Raw genomic sequence first — 23,348 nt, 5'->3', positions numbered from 1 at the left:
TCATAGAATCACAGATTGATTGAAAAAGAGTGACGCTCTTTATACAGAAAATTTAAAAAATGCAAGCTGCGTCTACGGTAAGAAGTGTCCGTGAAGCGTTAGGCCCGCGCAACCCATTTTACTGTATAGAGCGCTATACAGTATCCTGGGTGCGCTGGCCTAACGCTTCACGGACACGCTGGTACCGGTATCTGTCATTTCAAATGTCATTTCAAATGACATTTGAAATGACAGGTACCAGGAAGTGGACGGTTCTCCTACGCTCGGGATTGCCAGTCCTCTCTCCTCTCCTCCCGAAGCAAGCAACGAAAGCGGAAAAAAAAAAGCGAAAAAGTGAAAAAAATAAAAGTTGCAAGAGAGAGAGGGGAGAGAGGACAGGCAATCCTACGGTACACTCGGGATTGCCAGTCCTCTCTCCTCTCCTCCCGAAGCAAGGCGCGAAAAGCAGCCTTGCTCCGGGAGGAGGGGAGAGGACTGGCAGTGTACGGTAAAGCAACGAAGTGACTTCCTTTTCACAGCCCTCCTCCGGAGACAGATCGCGGCTCCCCTGCCTCCCGGCGAAGATGGATGCCTGCACGGGCGAAAGCGGCCCCTGTGCGTGCGATTGGGTCGCTCAATGCGTGACGTCACGACATTGAGTGACCCAATCGCACGCACAGGGGCCGCTTTCGCCCGTGCAGGCATCCATCTTCACTGGGAGGCAGGGGAGCGGGAGAGGACTGGCAGTGTACGGTAAAGCAACGAAGTGACTTACTTTTTTCACAGACCTCCTCCGGAGACAGATCGCGGCTCCCCTGCCTCCCGGCGAAGATGGATGCCTGCACGGGCGAAAGCGGCCCCTGTGCGTGCGATTGGGCCGCTCAATGCGTGACGTCACATGCCGTGACGCCAAACGTCGTGACGTCACGCATTGAGCAACCCAATCGCACGCACAGGGGCCGCTTTCGCCCGTGCAGGCATCCATCTTCGCCGGGAGGCAGGGGAGCCGCGATCTGTCTCCGGAGGAGGGCTGTGAAAAAATAAGTCACTTCGTTGCTTTACCGTACACTGCCAGTCCTCTCCCCTCCTCCCGGAGCAAGGCTGCTTTTCGCGCCTTGCTTCGGGAGGAGGGGAGAGGACTGGCAATCCCGAGCGTAGGATTGCCCGTCCTCTCTCCCCCTCTCTCTCTTGCAACTTTTATTTTTTCGCTTTTTTTTTTTGCTTTTTCGCTTTTTTTTCGCTTTTGTTGCTTCGGGAGGAGGGGAGAGGACTGGGGCTGCCCCGGAGACCAGCACCCATGGACGTGGCCAGGGTAGGTGAGCGGGGGCTGGGGGAAAGTTTGCCGCCTACCCTTACCCCTGCCTCTAACGCAGGGGTAAGGGTAGACGGTAAGTTAGCAGGTTAAACGCGCGGCAAAACGGCAGGGGTGCGCGTTACTGTATGGGAGGGAATACCGTAGCTAATTTGATCGTTTACATGAATTATGTGCTAGGTCTTACTTTCGGGGGAGGTCTTATATTTAGCAATTTGGCAAAACCTCTACGAGGTCTTATTTTCAGGGAAACACGGTACATAATAAAACTGTAACAGTTCGCAAATAAGAATCCAGAATTAAACACTGGGGAGGGGAGGGGTAGCAGATGTTTTATAAAGTATGTGGGTTTTCCACTTCTAAGAACGCATACTTGTGCACACCCTTGGAATCACCAGTTCGCTGATACTGCCACCAGTTCACACAAGCCCTTCAGCACTTCAGCTTGAACCCCTACCAGTTCACCCAAACGTCACATACAAACACTGCAGACAAAATATAAGTCTGATTTGAACCCGAAGCAGGACACTGGGCTTGAGGGAACTGGCAGGTGAACTGGCAGGTGTAAATATGTTTAGACAATTTCGGTAATGTATACATGTGTACCATTTACAAAATAGCAACTTGCATGCATATACTTCTGAATCTCATCCCAGAACACCCCTAGCTTACCCATTTTTTCCCTTTTAACATTTGCGAGCAAGAGTGCAAGTATGCGCATACTCTCGAAGTTTATAAAATAGCATATATGTACATAAATACATGCATATATGCTGACTTTATGCATGCAAGCCCCACGTATCTCTTTGAAAATTACCTCCACAGGGTCTACTGTAAAGGACATATAATATTTAAACTTCTCTATCCCTAGGGAGTCAACGCAACACTTTCTTGTTCTACATAACAACGGTATTGATTTGTGCGGAGGCTGCACCAAAATTCCAGTAAATGATTCTTAAGTATCTAAATGTCCTATTTTTCACAGAGGAGAGAAAAGACAGGGGAAATATGATAGAGACATGCAAATGACTGACAGGTATAATTAAGGCACAAGAAATGGAAAGGAATTTCTAGAAAAAGAGACTAATGATAGGAGGCTCCAAGTGAGCGGCCTCAGGAGTAGCATTAGAAAATATTTCTTCACACAAAGGGTGGTGGGGGCATGGAACATTACCATGAGCTTCTTATGACCTTGAACAAGACTTCTCAATGTTGCCAACATTTTCCCATGTTTTTGTTATTGCATATAAATCTTGCAGGAAGTCTATAGTTCTTTTCAGATGCTGTGTCACAATTATTTCTTTCTTAGTTGTAAGACAGATCTGATTATGTGCCTTGAGCAGGGGAAAGCAAAGGTTACCTTTTTGGGTCAATAATCCTAGAGAGTTTTCCGCTGTGAGACTGTGTCATGCTTTTGCTGCTTGATAAAATATAGACCTCACCTGTAAAAGATATAGACACAGAAATGGAAAGTTAATTTTGTACTGGTTTTTTTTTTGTGTTCAAATATTTGGTCTGGTTTAACTTCTTCCACACCTTAAGCTTTCAACCCAGCCAGAACCAGTTTGAACCCCTACTCAATAATTTACAATAGGTGGTTTGAAGCTGAGGCTCAATGGGGGTTTTATTATTTTTCAGAGTAGGTCCCAGCTTCTTCCCTCTCCGTCCTAGCCAATCACAACAACATCCTGAATTCCACTTGCAGGTACCACTGTTGTGCAATAAAGAGAATTTCCTCAGCCATGGGGGGAGCTGTGAACACTGCTTCTGCAGCATCCCTCAGCCTCTGCCAAACTGATGAGCAGAAAATGGGTCCAGGAATGAAACCCAGGTCTCCTTAGTGCTGACACTAAACCATCAGAATGGCTCTTTCTTTTTTAAAATTTTCTCTTTATAAATTTCACAAAATTGCATTATGATAAACTTGAAACATGAAATATCAGTTCTATAGCAAATATAAGTAACCCTCGTCTCAATTAGCTCTTGGGCAGGTGGTATACAGGGAGGGTAAAGGACCACACAAGGCCCAGTGACTCCCCCTCCCCCCAGGGATCCAACACAAGGTGGGGGGAAGTATAGTCTTTTCAAGGCCCTTAGGGTTTTGTACTAAAGGGGCCTCTTCCTGCATACCAGTCAAGCACGCCAAAAAGATCATGAGAACACCAGCTCTGTTGATCAAAATAAAAATCTTTACTGACTGATGAAAGGGAAAAGACAAAGACCAAAAATACACTTCTGAATAGTGCTCACACTGTAACTCAATCCCCCCAAAAAGTCACCGAAAATAAATACAGTCTCTTTTACCCCTTCATACATCTTCCCCCAAAATAGGTCAGATCTTAGGGACGGTACCCCTTCTACCCAGGGCCTTCCCAATACCTGTTTGGTAGCTGTAATCTTTTCTCCAAGGTCCTCCTTTCTCTCTCTCTTGAGTCTTGGACTAAATGTAGCTGAACCAGTCTCTGACTCTGGTGAACTTTGTCAAGCAGGCTGCCCTTCCTCTGACATCTCTTTGCACATTCATCCTCATATTCCAGAACTCATTTCATCAACTTTAGGACTTCCAGGAATGTCTGTCCTAAAATCCTTCTCCTCCACTCCACTCCAGTACTTAGAATTGCCTCCTCACTCCCCAGGCCAACCGTGTGAGGGGATAAGGCTCCTCAGGCACCCTCTGCGAGGAGGGACACCTGATCCCTCAGCTCTGAGCTAAGGCTGATTCTTGACTCTTCCTATGTCACATGGGCACAGGAGTGTTGTTAAACCACAGATTCCCCCCAATCAGGAGTGGTTACACTACATAAATACACCTACAATACACTGACCTCACACAAATGGGCAGAGAGTGGATGGAGACCTCTGACTCACACTGCTGGCACTAAAGGGCAAACACAGCTACAGGAGGCAGAATTTGACATTCTGTTACAAATATAAATAAGAAAATAAATCACATAACATCCAAACATAATTCAACAGTCTACTATCCCACAAAAGTACTGAGGGGGCGGGGGGTCCTCATAACTACCAATGAGGGATTGACACTGAAAAAAAAAAAGAAAAAAGAAAATATACAATAAGTCTAACTCTCCAAAATAACCACTGTTTGCTAGAGATGCCTGTCAACCTTTAACCATTACAGGGACCCTGAGGACTTCCCAACTTTTTATAATTAAGGAACAAATGCAATTGAGTGGGTTCATAAAAAATATAGGAAAAATTTGGAATTTTATCAAGGCATTTATAAGGATAATGAACAATAAAGTACACTCCAAGAGACATCATTTCTTGCTTTATCTCCAGAAATTTCTTCCTACTTTCTTGAGTGGCAAATCCAGGTTACAAGCACTCTGCAGAGGCAGCCTGCTAAACTGTTATGGATTCCCAGAAGGTAGATCATTTAGAGATGGGCATTGTGATGAACTAAACAAAACCAGATTTGGAGGGCCTCCTGGAAGAGGATGTAAGAGTTTGTACCTCTCTACTTGTTTACAAAGAATATAGCCACTTGGTTGTCCATCTGGATCAATACTCTCTTCCCTGAAAAAAGTTGTGAGAAAGCCCTTGGAATATAATAGATAGTCCTCAGCTCCAAGTGGTTGATTTGCAGATCATTCCTCACTGGGTACCATGATCCTTGGGTTCATGTCACGCTGATGTGTGCCTCCCACTTCTTTGTGGAGGTGTCGATAGACAGAGTCACTTGATGCAGTGCAATGCACAAGAAGTCCACTTTTAGAATTTCTGGACTCATCCACTGAATGGATACTCTCATCCTGGGATCATAAGAACCGCCATACTGGGTCTAGGATTGCCAACTAACTATAGATTTTCAGGACAGGTTGATCCAGTCCGGTTTTACTTCATTGCAGAAGAACATAAGAAGTTGCCATACTGGGTCAGACCGAGCATCCTCTTTCCAACAGTGGCAAAACCAGGTTACAAGTACTTGGCAAATACCCAAACAATAAATAAATCCCATGCTACTAATGCATGCAAGGACTTGTAGTTTTGATTTCCCTACTACATATGTCGGTTTACAAGTAACTGAGAAGGGAAATTACAATGAACAAGGGAACAATGAACATGTCTGTGTACACAATAGAGTAAAACCAGGACTGGATCAACCTGTCTTGAAAATCTGGAACTAGTTGGCAACCCTAACTGGGTCAAACCAAGGGACAATCAAGCCCAGTATCCTGCTTCCAATAGTGGCTAACCTGGGTCCCAAGTAACTTGCAGGATCCCAAATAGTAGATAGATTACATGCAGCTTATGCCCACAGAAAAGCAGTGGTTTTTCCCAAGTTTATCTGGTTAATAACAGTTTATGGACTTTTCCTTCAGGAACTTGTCCAAACCTTTTTTAAACCTGTCTACACTAACTGCCTTTACCAGATCCTCCAGCAATGAATTCCAGATCTTAACTATGCGTTGAGTGATTTATCTGATTTGATTAAAATGTGCTACTTAGTAAGTTCTTGGAGTGTCACCTAGTCTTTGTATTTTTTGAAAGAGTAAACAACCAATTTTTATTTACCTATTCCACTCCACTCATGATTTTACAGGTGATCCCTGGGTGGGATAGAACCCTCATTCTGTGCCCAAAGGCATATAGAAATAAAATAATCCCTATCTGTAACCATGAATAGCTCCATGAATAGCTTTTTAATTCTGAGGTCCAGGTCTCCCTGGAGGGAAATGGGGGTGGGGGGAAACAGCTTTAAGTCCCTTTTTTCATTAACCAAAGTACATAACTCTTTTCCAAGCCTTGTAAACAGTACTGATAATCTCCACAGTGTATAGCACCAATAATCACACAGAGGCAATTTGGTTTCCAACTCCTTTAGAATGAGAAAGAGACTTCTGCTGTTCTGACAGGAAAATATCTGGTAAGAACTCAGAATGAACAGAGACTACTCCACCCATGGGGAACTGACTACTATATGGTGATGACTGACTCCAAAATTTGGGAGCTCTTGAAGTGAGGAACAGTAGGACTTTGAGCCATTTTGCCATGTGTAAACATTTCTTCCATCTTGGACAGAAGAAGTTCCAACTTTCTTTCCTGGACTCCTGGGCCCAAGACGCCAAAACATTCTTCACCATCTCCAACAGTTGGCTCCCATGGGTTGGGGGATCCTCTGTGTGAAGAAGGAGGAAAGACATCTCTTCAGAGACCCACATTGGTTCATCATCACTAAGGACTGTCTGCTTGACCACCACAGACCTCTGTGCTGTGGCTGCTATTTCTGCCAAGGTAGCGGCTGGAATCAAGGTGTTCCATATTACTTGTTTCAGAACTTCCTGTCGAACAGTGCATGGATGCATTGAAGGCTCCAGCCATGCCCTCCACACAGAATTGGGACACTTGGGCTTATGTACTGAAGCACTTCATTCATATTTGACTGATCGCGCTGTGGCCTGTCATGCCGAATGTCTCAACTGCACCGAGGCATAGATGGTGCCATGGGAATCTTCTGGCCATGAACAAAGTTGGGACCTGTACCAATGAGGCTATCTCCTGCCTTAGTGTTGAGGTAGGGCCTGGTCTTGTGGAGCCCTGCCACTGGCCATGATCTATTTCAAGTCCAGCAAGTCCTGCCTTTCATGAGGGAATCTGATGTAATGATTAATGTGGCCACGTATAGCTGTTATGACCTGGCTCAGACAGCGGGAAAAAGATATTTGTGACATTCCCCTGATTACCCTGACTGTTGATTGGAATGAGTCAGATGCCATAAAATGCAGGGCGCACAATAGTTTGGTGAGGTCCGGTATTATGTGGAACTTTTAAGTGACAGGATTCAGGTCCCCTCTTGAGTTCTTGATCCAATTCCATGAGAGCTCAGGCGATACCTCTTAACCACATGTTCCACAGGCATCCCCCAGCATTGTTGTGCAGGTATGAAAAATGCGCTCTCTGTACCACCTGCATGCTCTCCTGCATTGCAAGCCCTGATGGGGGCCATCCCGCTCCACTAGTGGGGCTTGCAGCTCTGGCTCCAGTGACGGGTTCTTCCCTAGGAGGCGTTAGAATCTCCCTTCCCTGTTGTTGTGGTTGTTGCTGTTCAGCAGCCTGAAGCACTGCATATCCCACCACTAGTACACTTCCACCTAACATTGTAGCTTTAGGAAAGAGAGCAGGTAAGAAAAGATGTTTTTATTGGCTCACTAGGGTGGTATAGGAGTATCTGAGAGAAGGCCTCATTTTATTGCATGCGATAATTACTGCTATCCTGTGATAATGGCTGCTATGGCATGATAAAAAATGTTTTGCCCCCACCACAAATCAAAAAGTTATTTCCCGTGTTAAATCCAGCATTAGTATGCGATATTATACCATGAAATACAGAGGGAATACTTTAATTCCATAATTTTCTGGATTTTGCATACTCATTATCATATTTAAATACTAACAAGTCACGATAAATATCACACGTGTATTTCGCATTAGAACTTGTTTATTGCGTGATGAGACCCTAATGCGGCTTGATGAATGACCCAAATTTTTTATAATAATGGACAGAGGTCTAGCACTGTTGCCACAGTGGCAAAAATCTATTGCTCAAGGAATACATTCTTTGTTCAGATGCACCTGTGTATTGACAGTGATCAAGGAATTTCATTATAAAGTGTAGCCCCCCCCCCCCACTGAGGTAGTTTAGATTACCTAGTGCCACGAGAGGGGTAGCTAGCATAAAAAAACCCAATATTATAAATTCTTTCAGGTTTGCTCAATTGAAAGGGGTAAGACAGTGTCCCAGAAACACTCCAAATACCACAATCTGGTCTTCACGCACAAATTCTCTGAGCAGTGATATTTCCACTTGGTTCAGTAGATCTAAACTCACTGACAAGGTGTAAGAATTTTCACTTTTACTGGAAGCAAATCAAAATAAAACATTTGAAATAACATTGTGTAGTGGACATCCACAAGTAGCTATCACATGGGCAGGGGAATAACAAGTCAATAACACACTCTGCAAAAACAGACAATTATGCAGAGGTCTCTTACTTTGGTAACTTAGTACTTGATTGAATAATTTTAACAGTAAATCTAGCATAAATATAGCAATGCAAAGTACCAAAAATTGTCTGATATCGCTAAATGTGCATAAAATTATCACCACTGGGGCCCATGTGGGACTGATATACTGGCAAGATGGAGTTTTACTCTTTGTCTTTGTACACAATCCAGAAACATCTCACTGTCGGCTTTGAATCCCTCAGGATACAATTCTCCAAATAACCACAGCTTCTCGATGTAAATCACTGAGGCAGCACAAATCCACCCTTTAATGCAATAGAAGTTTATGGTGAATCAAGGTTGAGTTGGTGGGTTTATTCTCTCTCACTTTCTCTTTCTACACAGAGCTGGTCATTCACTTAAACATAAGACTGCCTTCTAAATGTGAGACAGGACTATTTAACAACGCGCCGGTGAGCTCTCTGCCCCCTCTGTGCCGGACTTGCCGCTGCTTCAGCGCCCGAGCCGACACCGCTCTCATAGAGGCCCCAGCACCGCCTTCACAAAGATGCCGGAAATCCCCTCCAGCACCGCAGCCCCAGTGAGGCCGGATATCGGCCCCAATACCGCCGCCCTCACGCGGTCAGGAATCGACCCTCCTGCCCAACTCAACGGTGAAGCACCACCTCTGGCAACCTCCCAGGCCCGCGATCGGACCCGCCCAGCGCCAGCCTGCTGTTAACGCCGCCCACCTACTGACCTCTGAGTGACGACATGGTACAGAACTATTTAACCACGTGCCGGTGAGCCGTAGGCGCCGCGCGCCAGCATCGCACATCAATGGAGCGCGACAAAGGGGCCTGCCCCTTAGTGCGCCCCTTTGCGCTACCCCTGAAGCTTCCTTTCCATCCTTCCTCTCCCTCAAATCTCTTTTGCAACCACTCTCTCCTCCCTCCTGTCCACCCTCACCCTTGCTTCTAACCACCATCCACTGATTCCTCTTTTACTCCTCATCCTGCCACCCCCCCTTGCCAACCAGCACTTCTCCTCTCCCCTAACCCCTACTTCCTCCCTTCTCTCATTCTTCCACTGTCACTCTTTAGTCACTTCCTATACCACTGCTCACCCCACCCTCATTACTTCAATATCTAACCATGGCATCCCAACCTATACCCATCATCCATTATTCCCCATGCAGCTCTAAAAAAACCTCTCCTCTCCAACCCAATCTCTCTCTCAAGACTCCTCCTCCCCATCTTATTATCCCCCTTGACACAGTTCCTCGGCCTCACAACCCTCTCCATTATTCTCTTCAATTCCCAATCCCTAACCAAAAATACACGCATACTGAATGACCTTCTCCTTGATGAAAACCCAGACATCTGTGCTATAACAGAAACCTGGCTTAAACAAACCGACCTTGTCCCTCTTAACCAACTTCCTAGTCACTTATATGACATCTTTTCCTTACCGAGGAACAAAAAAAGAGGAGGCGGCATCCTATTAGCAGCCAAAAAAGAACTCAAACTAACACCCCAAAAGGTTCACACCGCACCCAAATTTGAAATAAGATTCTTTAAATCCCCTCAACTCCAAATATGCCCTACTTTACCTCCACCCAGGCCTCCTTGAAAACATCGCCTCTCCCCTTATTGAATTCATTGCCGACAACATCAATATGGACATACCTACTGTCCTACTTGGCGACTTCAACCTCCACGTAGACGCCAACCCCCATTCCCCCTCATGAGAAGCTTTTTTAGCCTCTATGATCGCTATGGGTTTTACGCAAACTATTACAAGCCTTATACACAAAGCAGGCCACACTTTAGACCTCATTTTCATCAACTCCCACTTCCTCCACTCTGAAACACCGAAATGCACCCCTGTTCCCTGGTCCAATCACTTCCTCATTAAAACTAAACTCGCCATTACAAAATCCTCTATCCTCCAAACCTCACAACCCACAACCTTCCAATTCAGAAAACCCTGCTCCAAAGATGACCTAATACTCTCCCTCACCGATGCATTCAACGATCTCGAAATTTCCAACCCCGAATCTGCCCTATCCAACTGGAACAATACTACCAACGAAATCGCCAACAACATCTACCCCCTATCAACCAAAGTACTTCATCCCTCCCATAACTACAAAAAACCATGGTACACAGGTGAACTAAAAACACTCAAACGCAACCTACGAAAACTAGAAAAGAAATGGCGTATGAACCCCTCCCTCTCACTTCAGGCTTCATACAAATCCACACTTGCCCTCTATAGGACCACTATCGACAACACCAAACTTGACTTCTTCGCCCTATGAATTCACAATATTCAATTCAATGCTAAAGCTCTCTTCTCCTATGTATCCGACTTTGCTAAAACTACCTGCCCCCCAATACAGACAATAAAAATAAGACCATGTGTGATGACCTTGCCCGCTTTTTCCATGACAAAATTTCTAAGCTTGCATCAAGCTTTCCCCCCTCCACCACCTCCTCATTCAACCTCCCAAACATTCCGCATACGACCCTACACTCCTTCGAAACCACCTCCTCGTCCAAAATAGAAACCCTCCTCAAGAAAATTAAACCAGCCCACCGATACCACACCCCACCGATACCATCCCCACCAAACACCTCCTAATGACTCCCAACCTAATCTCCAAACCTCTAGCTGATATCATTAACTGTTCCATCACCTTTGGAAGCGTCCCTGCATATTTAAAACAAGCTATTGCCAAACCTATCCTCAAAAAACCTAATCTCAACCCTTCTGAACCTGCCAACTACCGACCTATTTCTAAGCTACCATTCCTAGCTAAACTCATGGAAAAAGTAATAAATATCCAACTCTCCGATCACCTAGAAAAAAACAACATCTTATACCATTCTCAATTTGGCTTCCGCAAATTTTTCAACACAGAAACACTCCTAATCTCCCTCACTGACACTATACTTAAAGGTATTGACAAAGAGCACTCCTACATTCTTGCCATGCTAAATATATCCTCTGCCTTTGACACTATCAACCATGTGATCTTCCTAAACCTCCTCTCTGAAACTGGCATCACTGGCAACGCCCACCGATGGCTTGAATCATACCTCAACAACAGACACTATATAGTCAAAATTGGTACCAACGAATCAAAACCCATCACCCTAACTCGAGGTGTTCCCCAAGGTTCCTCCCTATCCTCTACCCTCTTCAATATTTACATGCTACCCCTATGTCAACTCCTGTCTAGCTTAGGACTTACTCATTTCCTGTATGCAGAAGACATCCACATCCTTATCCCCATTACAGAATGCATCACCAAATCCCTTGAGATCTTGAAAACCTGCCTCGAATCTATCACCCTCCTCCTCTCTAACCTCAACCTCTCCCTTAACACATCAAAAACCGAACTCATCATCATCTCTCACAACCCAACACTTCAACCACCATAAACCTCAACACTCTTCCCCACTCAACTCCCATCGCCCAACAAGTTCGAGACCTTGGCGTCATCCTAGACAGCCAACTGAACCTCAAACAATTCATAAACACCACAATGAAGGAATGCTACTATAAACTTCATGTCTTAAAAAAACTTAAACTGCTGCTCCACTTTAACAATCTTCGCACAGTCCTTCAAGCCTTAATTTTCTCCAAATTAGACTACTGTAACTCCCTCCTTCTAGGCCACCCCTCATCAACCATCAAACCTCTCCAGATGCTACAAAATGCCACAGCCAGAATACTCACCAACACACGCAGAACAGATTATATTACCCCAATCCTAAAAGACCTCCACTGGTTCCCAATCCCATTCCGAATCTGCTACAAGAGCCTCACTATCTTACACAAGACAATACATAACTGAGATTTACACTGGCTCAATGACTCCCTACCTTACCAAACAGCCATCAGACCCACCAGATCCCCTACAATGGTACTTTACACACACCCTCCTCAAAACCCACCCGTCTTACTGCCACAAAAGAGAGAGCACTATCGCAGGACCCACTAACTGGAATTCCATGCCCCCTGAACTGCGGCTGGAACCTTGCTCACATAAATTAAAAAAAAAAACTTAAAACCTGGCTCTTCAAACAGGCCTTTCCATAATTCCCTCCCCTAGCTATCTCGCACTCACACTCTCCCCCCTTGCACCAAATTGTATACATTAATAAGAGTATATTCATAGCAAGTTTTCCAGGTTAATCTCTCCTAATTCTTGCACTCTTGTTTATTATCTAGATTTGTTCTATATCTCCTCCTTTTATTATTATATTATCTTTTTAAAGTTACTAACTTTTTTGTACTATTTTTCCCAAATTGTTCCTTGTAAACCGATGTGATGTCCTTTGAATGTCGGTATAAATAAGTGTTAAATAAATAAATAAATAAATAAATAAATAGAATAAATAAATGTTATACCCATCCAGGGAATTCTGTGCACTTATCTGTTCTTATCTGTTCACAGGGCAGGATGCAGATACTCCCCTCAAGTCTATGGATTTCTAGAACAGCTGGTGAGCAGTTTCTTGAACTTCCACCATGCCAAGAAAAGCTCTCCTGGTCTCTCACAATGGGACTCGTCCTCTCTCTTTCTGCTGCCCATAGATTTGAAAATCAAAACCTCACACTGTTTTCCTTTGCTCTGGGTTAGCTCAGTAGGCTCCGCAGCTCCCACTGGCTCCCAAAAGACTTTCCCTGTCTGCTTAGCTAAAGTTACAATTCAGCCTCTGCTGCATGTTAACCCTTTAGTGGTGATTTTTGCAGGTCGTATTCAAAGCTGTGAAAACAAGCAGTTTTAACAAATTATAATTCCTTAATTTCTCTTCTCTTTAATGCCAGTGGCAGTTCGCAGGATGAACAATCCTAGGCTCCAGTAAAAAGTCTAAGACATTACTGAAGAGGGAAAACAAAACTCCATTTTGGCTTCCTATCCCAGTTCATAGTTCTTGTATAGCATTACCTCAGGGGAGCAGGGAGGCATTTCTTTAAGAACTTGGTCACAAAGGTAATTGAATAAGTAACCACTGCAATGAGTATGACATATAGATTATACTAATGAAACTGAAGGGATGAACTAAATCATTACAACTAGACAGGGTTCCCCTGACTAATAGTGCTAAAAATGGTCTTGTCTGATATTAAAAATACTGCAGCCAGAATTTACAGTCTGATTGCTGGGTGCACCATGCCAATATCCCCAGTTTCAGAAGTGAATCTGATTTATTGTGACTTGCCTTGATTAAAGATTCCATAATTGCAAAGTATTAACTGAAGCTATTTCTAAGACATCTCAACAGGTAAATACTGCATTGCTGAAACTTCAAGTCGATATTGCACATTGAATACAGCCAGATGATAGTTTTAATCTGAAACTTTTTTGAGCTAATACTTGAGAACAACGTTGGGGCAGACCTTAGCAAGCTCTGCTTACACCATTATCAGTTGTGAAAGTAAAGGGAATGAAAGCCTGTATTCATGCTTCATATGTCAAAAGTTGCAACCTTGCTCCAGGCCCAGAAGCAGATGAATTAAGACTAGGAAGTGAAGCAGGCGAATTCAGACCAGGAAGTGAAGTAGCTGACTGTGGATGAGGCCGAGAAGTAGATGAGTAATTATGGTGAGGAGTGACACCAGGAATTTGCTTTCAGGCGTAATAATCCCCCTCCTTAGTCTATTGCTTTTGTTATGTTCTGTGTGTCTAGAGTTAGACAGTGGGCCCCTGGGTCATGGGAAGGGTAGACTCCACCCACAGGGAGGAGCCCTGTGGTGACTCACCACGACAGGCGGAGTCTCAGAGATAATTGACAACAGAGAAATAACTTTATTATACTGCAATGGTACCCGAGGAACGGGTAATGAACTTAGTCCTGTTATTCCTGTTATAATTTGTATAATTTGTTATATTTATTACAATGTTACAATTTATTATATTTATTACAATGTTATAATGTAAAATAGGGCTGTTACTACCCTATTCTTTGAGTTATCTGGAAACCGATGTGATATCTCGATCGAACGTCGGTATATAAAATAAATAAATAAATAAATAAATAAATGTAGGACCTGCAAGCTGGTCTTTTCTGATGATGGCCCGCAGTGCGGGATGGTCCTGGAAATACTTCCTCTCAGTGGTGCTTGTGTAGGATATCTCAGGTAGAGGCCCGTAGTGCAAAATAAGCCGGAGATTGTAGATGCATGTACACAAGGTAATAGAGAGCCGGTGGTAACCCGCAGCGCGGGGTGCCCTGAAGAATACCTTCTCTTGCTAGTGTCTGTGCAGGCGATATCCGGTAGTGGCCTGCAACGTGGGGTAGGCCGGACGCTGGTGGCAAGTTGCACAATATGGTATGGATCGGGGTAATCCGAGTATCCGCACGGTGAAGGTAGAGACAGGCGGAAACAGGCACTGTACTCACTCGGCACTGAAGAAGTAGATTGAAGCATAGGCACTGAGAAGACCTGGAACGGAGCAGAGCCAGGTCGTCCAAGGAAACGATGCAGGACTCACTGAAAGAAAGCAGAGGCAGTGAGAGAGGCCCTCCGAGGAGTGGATAGCCCTGAGTGTGAGCGAGGCCCCCAAGGAGTGGGTACTGAGAACACTTAGACAGGAACAGCAACCAGAGTCACAGGAAGGTGGAATAAGCAGGACTGGAATCCTTGCTAACTCGTCGTACTGAAGGTCAGTCGAGCTTAAGTAGTAGAAGCAGGTGACGTCATGCAATGGGGACGCCCCTGAGGTTCCTGCCATGATGCGCTCAAGAAGGGGCCAGGCAGGGGGGCGCTCTTGAGCAGCGACCAAAATGGCCGCTTAAGCCCGCTGCTCCAGCAGACTTCGCTCCTTAACAGGGAAAATTGGTCGGACAACGGAACATTTCTAGATTTCTAGCTTTACTCATAATTTCTCTGATGACGACCAATAAATCAGGGAAAATTGAAGCCGCCTTTGCAGCTGCTTCCGGCTCCAAAAGAGCAAAGCCAGATCCTCCATCACCGGACAAGGCCCCACCCACGAAGGTAATGGCGTCGGCGGACTTAGTGCTCACAGAGCTCAAACAATTAAAAGACTTAATTCAAGTTAACATTGAGGCGACATCAGCCATTCGGGATGATTTACAGTCTATGTCGGCGAAAATGGAAACATTTCAAACCTGTATTGACGACGTCGAAACTCAAGTTTTGTCTCTCCAGCTAACTACCGCCTTGGTTCCACGTCTCACAAAAGATCTGGAAAAAATGCAGCAAACATTAGAGGACCTTTCCAATCGAAATCGACGTAACAACATAAGAATTCTGGGGATCCCAGAAGGATCCGAGGGATCCGATATGATGCAATTTTTATTTTGCATGATTCCTACTAGCTTGCGTTTGGACTTTGACCATCCGTTTGAACTAGAGCGAGCGCACAGGATCCCGTCGAAACCTCTTAGAAATTCGAAATATCCCAGGCCAATCATATTTAAAGTGCTATGTTATCCTCAAGTTTTGGCTATCTTTAATACCGCTAGAACGCAAGCTCCTATACAATTCCAAGGGCAAACCATATTGTTTGTCCCAGACCTGGCTAAAACAACGGCAGATAAGTGGAAGGCCTTCCTAGTCATGCTACCTTGCATGCAAGCGTTGGGAGCTAAATATGGCTTGCTTTACCTGGCTCAAATTCGGGTAACATGCCATAATCAAACTAAACTGTTTCATAGCCCACAAGATCTAGATGACTATTTGCAATCCTTTGAAACAGCGCACTCAATGGTCACCTGAACAGCAAGAGATAGTTCCTTGTCTCTATTTTTTTTTTTATATACCGACTTTCTTGATATATAGCATTTCTCTACTTTAATGCTATAGGCTTTATAGCTACAGATAATTTTCTCAGTGGTTGGACATTTTCCTTTTTTTTAATCTTTGGTCTCTAATTATCTCAGATAGTCTTTGGTGTACAATTAATATACGAGACCAATACAGAGCATTAATGTTCACATTCACTCATCCTATATAGGAAAGATACATTGCATCATAGTTAAGGATAATATGTTATCACAATGTCCTTGCCATTTTCTCCTGGACTCATCATCTTTATTTTCAAAATATATATAGAGTCGCGGTCTCGAGGGGCCAGTGGTCGCCTTGAGGCTCTTTATGTGTTCTTTGAGTACTAGTGCAGCTGCATTCTCAGTCTCACTTTTGTACCCGGTCGATACACTAGTCTCTTTCTCTATTTCTTTTCTCTTTCTCAGTCTCGTTTGTTTTCTTTGCTATTCTCTTTTTCTTTTCTGTGTGTCCTCATCACATGAGTTTCAATGTGGAACATAGTATTGATTATATACCATCATATTCTTTTTTTTTCTCCAAATGGCGAATAAGATCTCATCCTTTACAGTGTTACTCTGAATGTCAACGGCTTCTTGCACCCCATCAAGAGAAAGAAGGTTCTTACATATCTACAGTCCCTACATATAGACGTCGCTCTGCTCCAAGAAACACATCTCACTACAACGGAATCGCTTAAACTTAAATAGCAATGGGTAGGTCAGGTATTTTTTAGCCCTGCTGCCCACAAGAAAAGAGGTTCTGCTATTTTTCTACATAAAAAGTTAGATGCCAATGTATTGCAACAAGCAGCGGATCCTGATGGGAGATGGAACTAATTTCAGGTTTCTATTTATAAGGAACAGTTTACTATCCTCAACATCTACACTCCTATGGTGGACGACCCTTCTTTTTTCCATAATACATTTGCTCATCTGCTTGCAGTAGACTCTCAGCAGAATATTATAGGAGGAGACTTTAATCAGCCTTTGGATCCTTTTCTCGACAAGAAATCTACAGCTCGCCCCATCTATTCCAAATCTTGTACAGCGATTAAACACCTTATGTCTTCATTTGGACTCTCTGATCCCTTGCGCTTACTACACCCCACCACTAAAGACTATACGTTCTACTCCTTCCCTCGCTCATCATACTCAAGGATTGACTATTTGTTAACTTCGCATCACCTAATATCTCGGATTCTCTCGGCATCTGTTGCTCCTATTTTGATTTCTGATCACGCAGCTGTTCTCATTTCATGTAAACTGCAGAATCCAGTCACTATTGATCGGATGTGGCGTTTCAACTCCACTTTGCTCTCAGAACCAACCTTCATCGAAACGCTTCGCACGAAAATTTCGGAATATTTTCAATTCAATGCAGCTCCAGAAATTTCAGATTCTACATTGTGGGTGGCATTTAAAGCCACAATTCGGGGAGACATTATCAACTATTCATCATATTTGCGGAAGCAACAAAGAAGTTCCTTGGAAGCTCTTCAGCAAGAAGTAGCTAACCTCGAATCAGCTCATAGTCAGACCCCACTTCTTAGATGCCGTTCTAAAGGCAAAGTACCTTTATAATCAAAGCTAAGTGCTTCGGTGTGACTACATACATCTCATTCAAATGCTCTGTATTACGCAGAAAATAATAAATGTGGGCATTTATTGGCCTCTTTTTTGAAAAGAAGAACGGAAAAAAAGTGAGTCATAAAAGTTCTTTCTCCTTCCAATCAGTCCCTGACCACTGATGCGGAAATCCTACAAGCTTTTCGGGACTTCTATGACATCTTATATAAATCTGAAATTACTTTAACAGATGCGGCTGTTCAAAATTTCTTCTCTACCATCTCTCATCCCTCGCTAACATCGGAACAAATGGCAGGTTTAGATGAGCCCATAACGATTATGGAAATCACTAAAATCATCGCTGCTCTATCTACTGGCAAGGCACCAGGACAAGATGGATTTACTAGACTTTTACCGAGCCTTTCAGAAAGAATTAATTCCTCATTTACATGCCTATTACTCGGTAGCTCCTTTACAGCCAGATCTTTTTCTCACTTTTTTGGAGGCATGTGTAGTGGTGCTTCCAAAGCCAGGCAGAGACGAATCCCATATTGGTAATTACAGACCAATTTCTCTTCTGATTACGGATTATAAGATTTTCACTAAAATATCGGCCACTAGGTTGTCTTTAGTTATGTCTTCCCTAATACATCCTGATCAATCTGGATTTATCAAAAACTGATTAATTGCTAATAATACCAGTCTCTTTCTTCATGTTCATGATGCCACCTTATCACTCTCCTCCCTGCAGTAGCGGTAGCCCTGGACGCAGAAAAGGCCTTTGACCATGTTGATTGGCCTTTCCTATTCTTCACTTTGTGCAGATTTGGCTTTGGCCCTACTTTTGTTTCCTGGATTCAATTTTTATACCACTCCCATATGGCTTTTCTTTATATAAACAACCAAAGATTGCCATCCTTTTCATTGCAAAGAGGAACCCGTCAGGGTTGCCCCTTTTCCCCTCTTTTATTTAACCTGGCTTTGGAGCCATTACTTTTTTGCAATTAGACAGGATACGTGCATTGAAGGAGTGCCAATTGGTCCCGATAAGTTTAAACTTTCAGCATATGCAGATGACGTTTTGTTATTCCTTCTAAATCCGGATGTATCCCTCCCTCATCTGTTGGATTTGATAGCATCCTACTCCTCTATATCAGGATACAAAATCAATTGGAATAAAACTGAGCTCCTTCCCTTAAACTATTTGGGCTCCCTGGTGGATCTCTCTCAGTCTCCGATCCAAAATGTTCTCCATGGCCTCAAATACTTAGGGGTCAAATTTTTTTCTGACCCACAAGTTACTGTTAGTAATGCAGAGTCCCACATACTGCTCACCATATGAGAGCTAGCGATCTGATGGTCTCCTCTACTCCTAACTTGGTGGGGCAGGCTGGAAACAATTAAAATAGTTATTGCACCTAAGATCACATATATTCTCTCCATGTTGCCCATAATTTTTACTCTGGATTTTTACAAACATATAGATAGACTGCTCACCAAATTCCTTTGGTGAAACAAGGTTCCTCGAATTGCTTTTTCTAAATTGAAGGCATCAAAGATTGTTGGGGGGGTTAACTTCCCTGATTTCTACACTTACCATCAAGCGTTTACACTACAACAGGATTTTTTACTACTGAGAAAGACCCCTGGGAACAACCCAGATGGCTATGCGTGGAAAGTAGCCTTCTTGCTCCATATCCACCTTCTTGTTTTCCTGGCATGAAATTGCTTCACCAGCATGCGTCCAATCCCATATTACGATCTCTACATAAAGCATATGTAGCCTTCAATTCCTTTTGTCCTAAGGGTGAGTGCGCTTGGAATAATTCTAATATGATGCCTTTATGGCACAACCCGTTATTGAAATCTGGGAAACATCCTCTCAATTGGCCTGTTTGGCAAGCTAGGGGTATTTTGTTTCTTTCCTCGATAACTGAAGGATCTAAGTTGCTATCCTTTCCTGCACTTCAAATGAAGTTTGGCCTGCCAGACAATCAATTCTATGCATGGCTACAATTAAGGAGCATTCTTTATTCCAATTTGTTACTAACTCACTGGGAGGATAAGTGTCCCTTTCTTCTCTGTTTCTATCAAGAGTATGGAACAAAAGGGCATTTAGCCTCTAAATTATATAAAATCATAACCAAATTTTCCATATCTCCCAAACAAAATCCTTAGATTCTGCTTGGACCACGGACATTAATGCTCCCCTAAATAACCGAATATGGCGACACTTATGGTCCATATCCACGCGCATTTCATTATCCTCCAGTTTGACTCAATCCTTCTTTTTTATCATACACAGAGCTGTATGGACTCCCTGGAAATTACACCGGGCGGGTCTTCTTATGTCACATAGTTGTTGGACCTGTCTTACTCCCAAAGCAACCTTGCAGCACATGATATTCTCATGCACATTTGTCCACAATTTTTGGCTGCAAATTTGGCAAACCATATCATCCATTTTCTCCTTTACCCAACCTCTCACTTATGCTATGATTTTTTTTTTAAAGGAGCGAATCCTTCCCTGGATCTCTCCTTGCCACAGCGGAAATTGCTAGATTTCCAATTCACAGTAGCCTTACATAACATCATGTCTAACTGGAAACGTAATGATCTGCTTTCGCATCATTTATGGTGGAATTCGGTTTGTCTGTACAGCAAATATGAAAAGATTATGGATATTAAATGTAACAGGCTAGCTACATGGTCTCAAGTGTGGAAGCTGTTAGACGACTATGTTTTATCTTTACCAAAATGTACCAAGTAATTTGACACTACACCTCTTCTCTTTGACACCTGGAACTTTCTTGCTGTTTTTCTACATCTTTCTACTTCTCTATTATCTTCTTTTTTCTTCTCTTCTTTCTTTCTCCTCTCTCGTTCTCTACTGAATGTTTGTAGGACTTTGGATTGCCTAGGTACACTCTTTATGTTGATGAACATGCTTTTGGTTTATTTTGTACTTCAATTATGACTGATTGTTTGCAAATTGCATGGTTTGTACGCTTTCTAAGTCCAATGTGAAGTATCTTTGTTACAAGTTGCATATATTAATAATAAAAAGATTAAAACAAAAAAAAGGAAGGGGCCAGGTGTGCGCGCATGTGCCCTAAGTTACCCCGGAAGTAAGATGGCTGCCAGGAGTGCCCACGTCATCCCGGGAATGCCATGAGGGTCGGCGTGGAAAAGCGGAGATGGCTTTCTTCCACAGACTGGAAGCAGAGGAGAGAAAAGAGGTGAGCAGTAGAGGTCGCAGCTGCCTGCGACCAACGGGCGCAACAGTACCCCCCTTCTTAGGGCCCCTCCCAGGGTGTTTCAGCTTCCTAGGATGAGCGAGATGGAAGTGATGCAGCATCTCCTTGTCCAGTATATTGGTAGCAGGTTCCCAGCTGTTCTTTTCGGGTTCGTAGCCCTCCCAGGAAATTAGAAATTCCCAATGCTTTCCTTTTTTACGTACATCCAGGATGTCATCAACTTTATATGCGATGTCCTCTTCAGCATCCAAAGGTTGTGGATCAGATGTTTTGTCAGAGAACTTCAAAAAGATGAGCGGTTTCAGGAGTGAAACATGGAAAGCGTTGTGTATTTTCATTGAAGGCGGCAACTTCAAGCTGTAAGTTAATGATCCCAGGCGGCGAAGGATAGTGAAGGGTCCAATATACCATGGAGCAAATCGGACTGAAGGTAGCTTAAGCTGAATGTATTTGGTACTGAGCCATACCTTATCTCCTGGCTTGAACTGGGGAGCCGCTTGATGATGAGCATCATATAATTTTTGTGCCCATTGTCCAGCTTTGTATAGAAGCTCTTTGGTTTTAGTCCAGAGTTGATGAATCTCATCCACAGTAGCCTGAGCAGCAGGTGAAGTTCCAGATAATGGTATGGGAAGTAGTGGAAGCAGCTGGCGGCCATAAACTATCTGAAATGGAGTGGAGCCAGTGGCGGACGCTGGATGCGAGTTCAATGCAAACTCTGCCCAGGGTAGCAGCTCTGCCCAATCATTCTACCTAGAGTGGACATAGGCCTGGATGAACTGCTTGAGAATTCTGTTCATTCTCTCGGGAGTGATAGGCAGAAGTCAGGTCTAATGCGATGTCGAATTTACGACATAATGCCCTCCAGAACTTGGCGGTGAATTGCACACCTCTGTCTGATACAATATGTTTGGGCATCCCATGTAACCGGAAAATATGTCGCACAAATAGTTTAGCCAGTTCTGGGGCAGATGGCAGTCCGGGTAAGGCCACAAAGTGTGCCATTTTTGAGAAGCGGTCCACAGTGACCCATATTGTATTGTTCCCATTGGACGGTGGTAAGTCGACCACAAAGTCGGTTGCAATGTGTGTCCAGGGTTCATCCGCAATAGGCAGCGGTTGGAGAAGACCCCAGGGATGGCCGGCAGGAGATTTTTTCCTGCCGCAAGTAGCGCAGGACTCCACGTATGTTTGAACGTCCTTCTTTATAGATGGCCACCAATAATACCGCTGTAAAGTAGCGAGAGTACAGGCTTGTCCTGGATGACCTGCTATCTTAGAATCTTGAGCCCACTTCAACAACTTTTTCCTTAGCGTCTGGGGGACAACTGTCTTGCCTATGGGAACTGAATGGGTAGCAGCAAGCATTACCTTTTTGGGGTCAATGATGTGGCAAGGTTCATCTGGCACATCCTCCGGAGTAAAGGAGTGTGAGAGAGCGTCTGCCTGGACATTCTTATCCGCCGGACGATATTTAAGCAAGAAATTGAACTGGTTGAAGAATAATGACCATCGAGCTTGGCGATGGTTAAGCCTTTGAGCATGGCAGAGATATTCCAGGTTCTTATGATCCGTGCACACGGTTATCTGGTGTTGAGCCCCTTCTAGCCAGGGACGCCACTTCTTGAAAGGTGAGCTTGATAGCAAGCAATTCTTTATCGCCAATGCCATAGTTTCTCTCTGTTGGCGAAAAGCGTCTAGAGAAGAATGAGCAAGGGTGCAGCACATGAGCATCACTGTGCTGACTAAGCACGGCCCCCACACGACATCCGAGTCGTCGACCTCCACAATGAATGGCCAATGTGGATCAGAGTGGCATAAGCATAGCTTCTTCAGAAAGGCTTCCTTAAGTATTTGAAATGCAGAGATGGCCTCTGGAGACCAATGTAAAGGGTCAGCCCCCTTTTTAGTCATAGCGGTGAGAGGCCAAGGCTTTTTCATCCAACAAGGACAAAATGTAGGTAGTCTTGGTAGCAGCTGTAGGGAAGTATGCCAGTTGTAAAGAAAAATGTATACAGCATTGATTTAGGAATCCCCTACACAACAGGGAATCTCCTGAGAAATGAGTAGGGGCTGGCAAATGAATTGTAGTTTGTCCAGTAACCACCAGAGATGATGCATTCGAGCTGGAGGTAGAAGAATCATTCAGTCTGGAATTCAGCTGATTAAAGGTGGCAGCCAAAGTATCAAGAGTCCTCTGTTGTCCTGAAATCCATTGGGCCAGGCCAGGGATGGCCTGCAAGGCTGAGAGCTGAGCCGGGACCATGGAGTTAGCAATCTGTTATGTTCTGTGTGTCTAGAGTTAGACAGTGGGCCCCTGGGTCATGGTAAGGGTAGATTCCACCCACAGGGAGGAGCCCTGTGGTGACTCACCATGACAGGCGGAGTCTCAGAGATGATGGACAACAGAGAAATAACTTTATTATACTGCAATGGTACCCGAGGAACCTGAGGATG

General features: G+C 44.0%; 1 protein-coding gene across 1 annotated transcript in view; it reads right to left on the bottom strand.

Annotated features, from left to right (window-relative positions):
- The window catches only part of LOC115082246 (hedgehog-interacting protein-like), a 133,694-nt gene that overhangs the window by 76,186 nt on the left and 34,160 nt on the right, over positions 1–23,348 (bottom strand). The window contains exon 5 of the mRNA XM_029586494.1: positions 2,652–2,733. Coding sequence (XP_029442354.1) covers positions 2,652–2,733 — 82 coding nt within the window. The remainder of the gene's footprint in view (positions 1–2,651; positions 2,734–23,348) is intronic.

Source organism: Rhinatrema bivittatum, unplaced genomic scaffold, assembly GCF_901001135.1.
Source record: "Rhinatrema bivittatum unplaced genomic scaffold, aRhiBiv1.1, whole genome shotgun sequence".
NCBI lineage: Eukaryota > Metazoa > Chordata > Amphibia > Gymnophiona > Rhinatrematidae > Rhinatrema > Rhinatrema bivittatum.
Note: the sequence above shows the minus strand (reverse complement) of the source record. Positions and strands in the feature narration are given on the sequence as shown.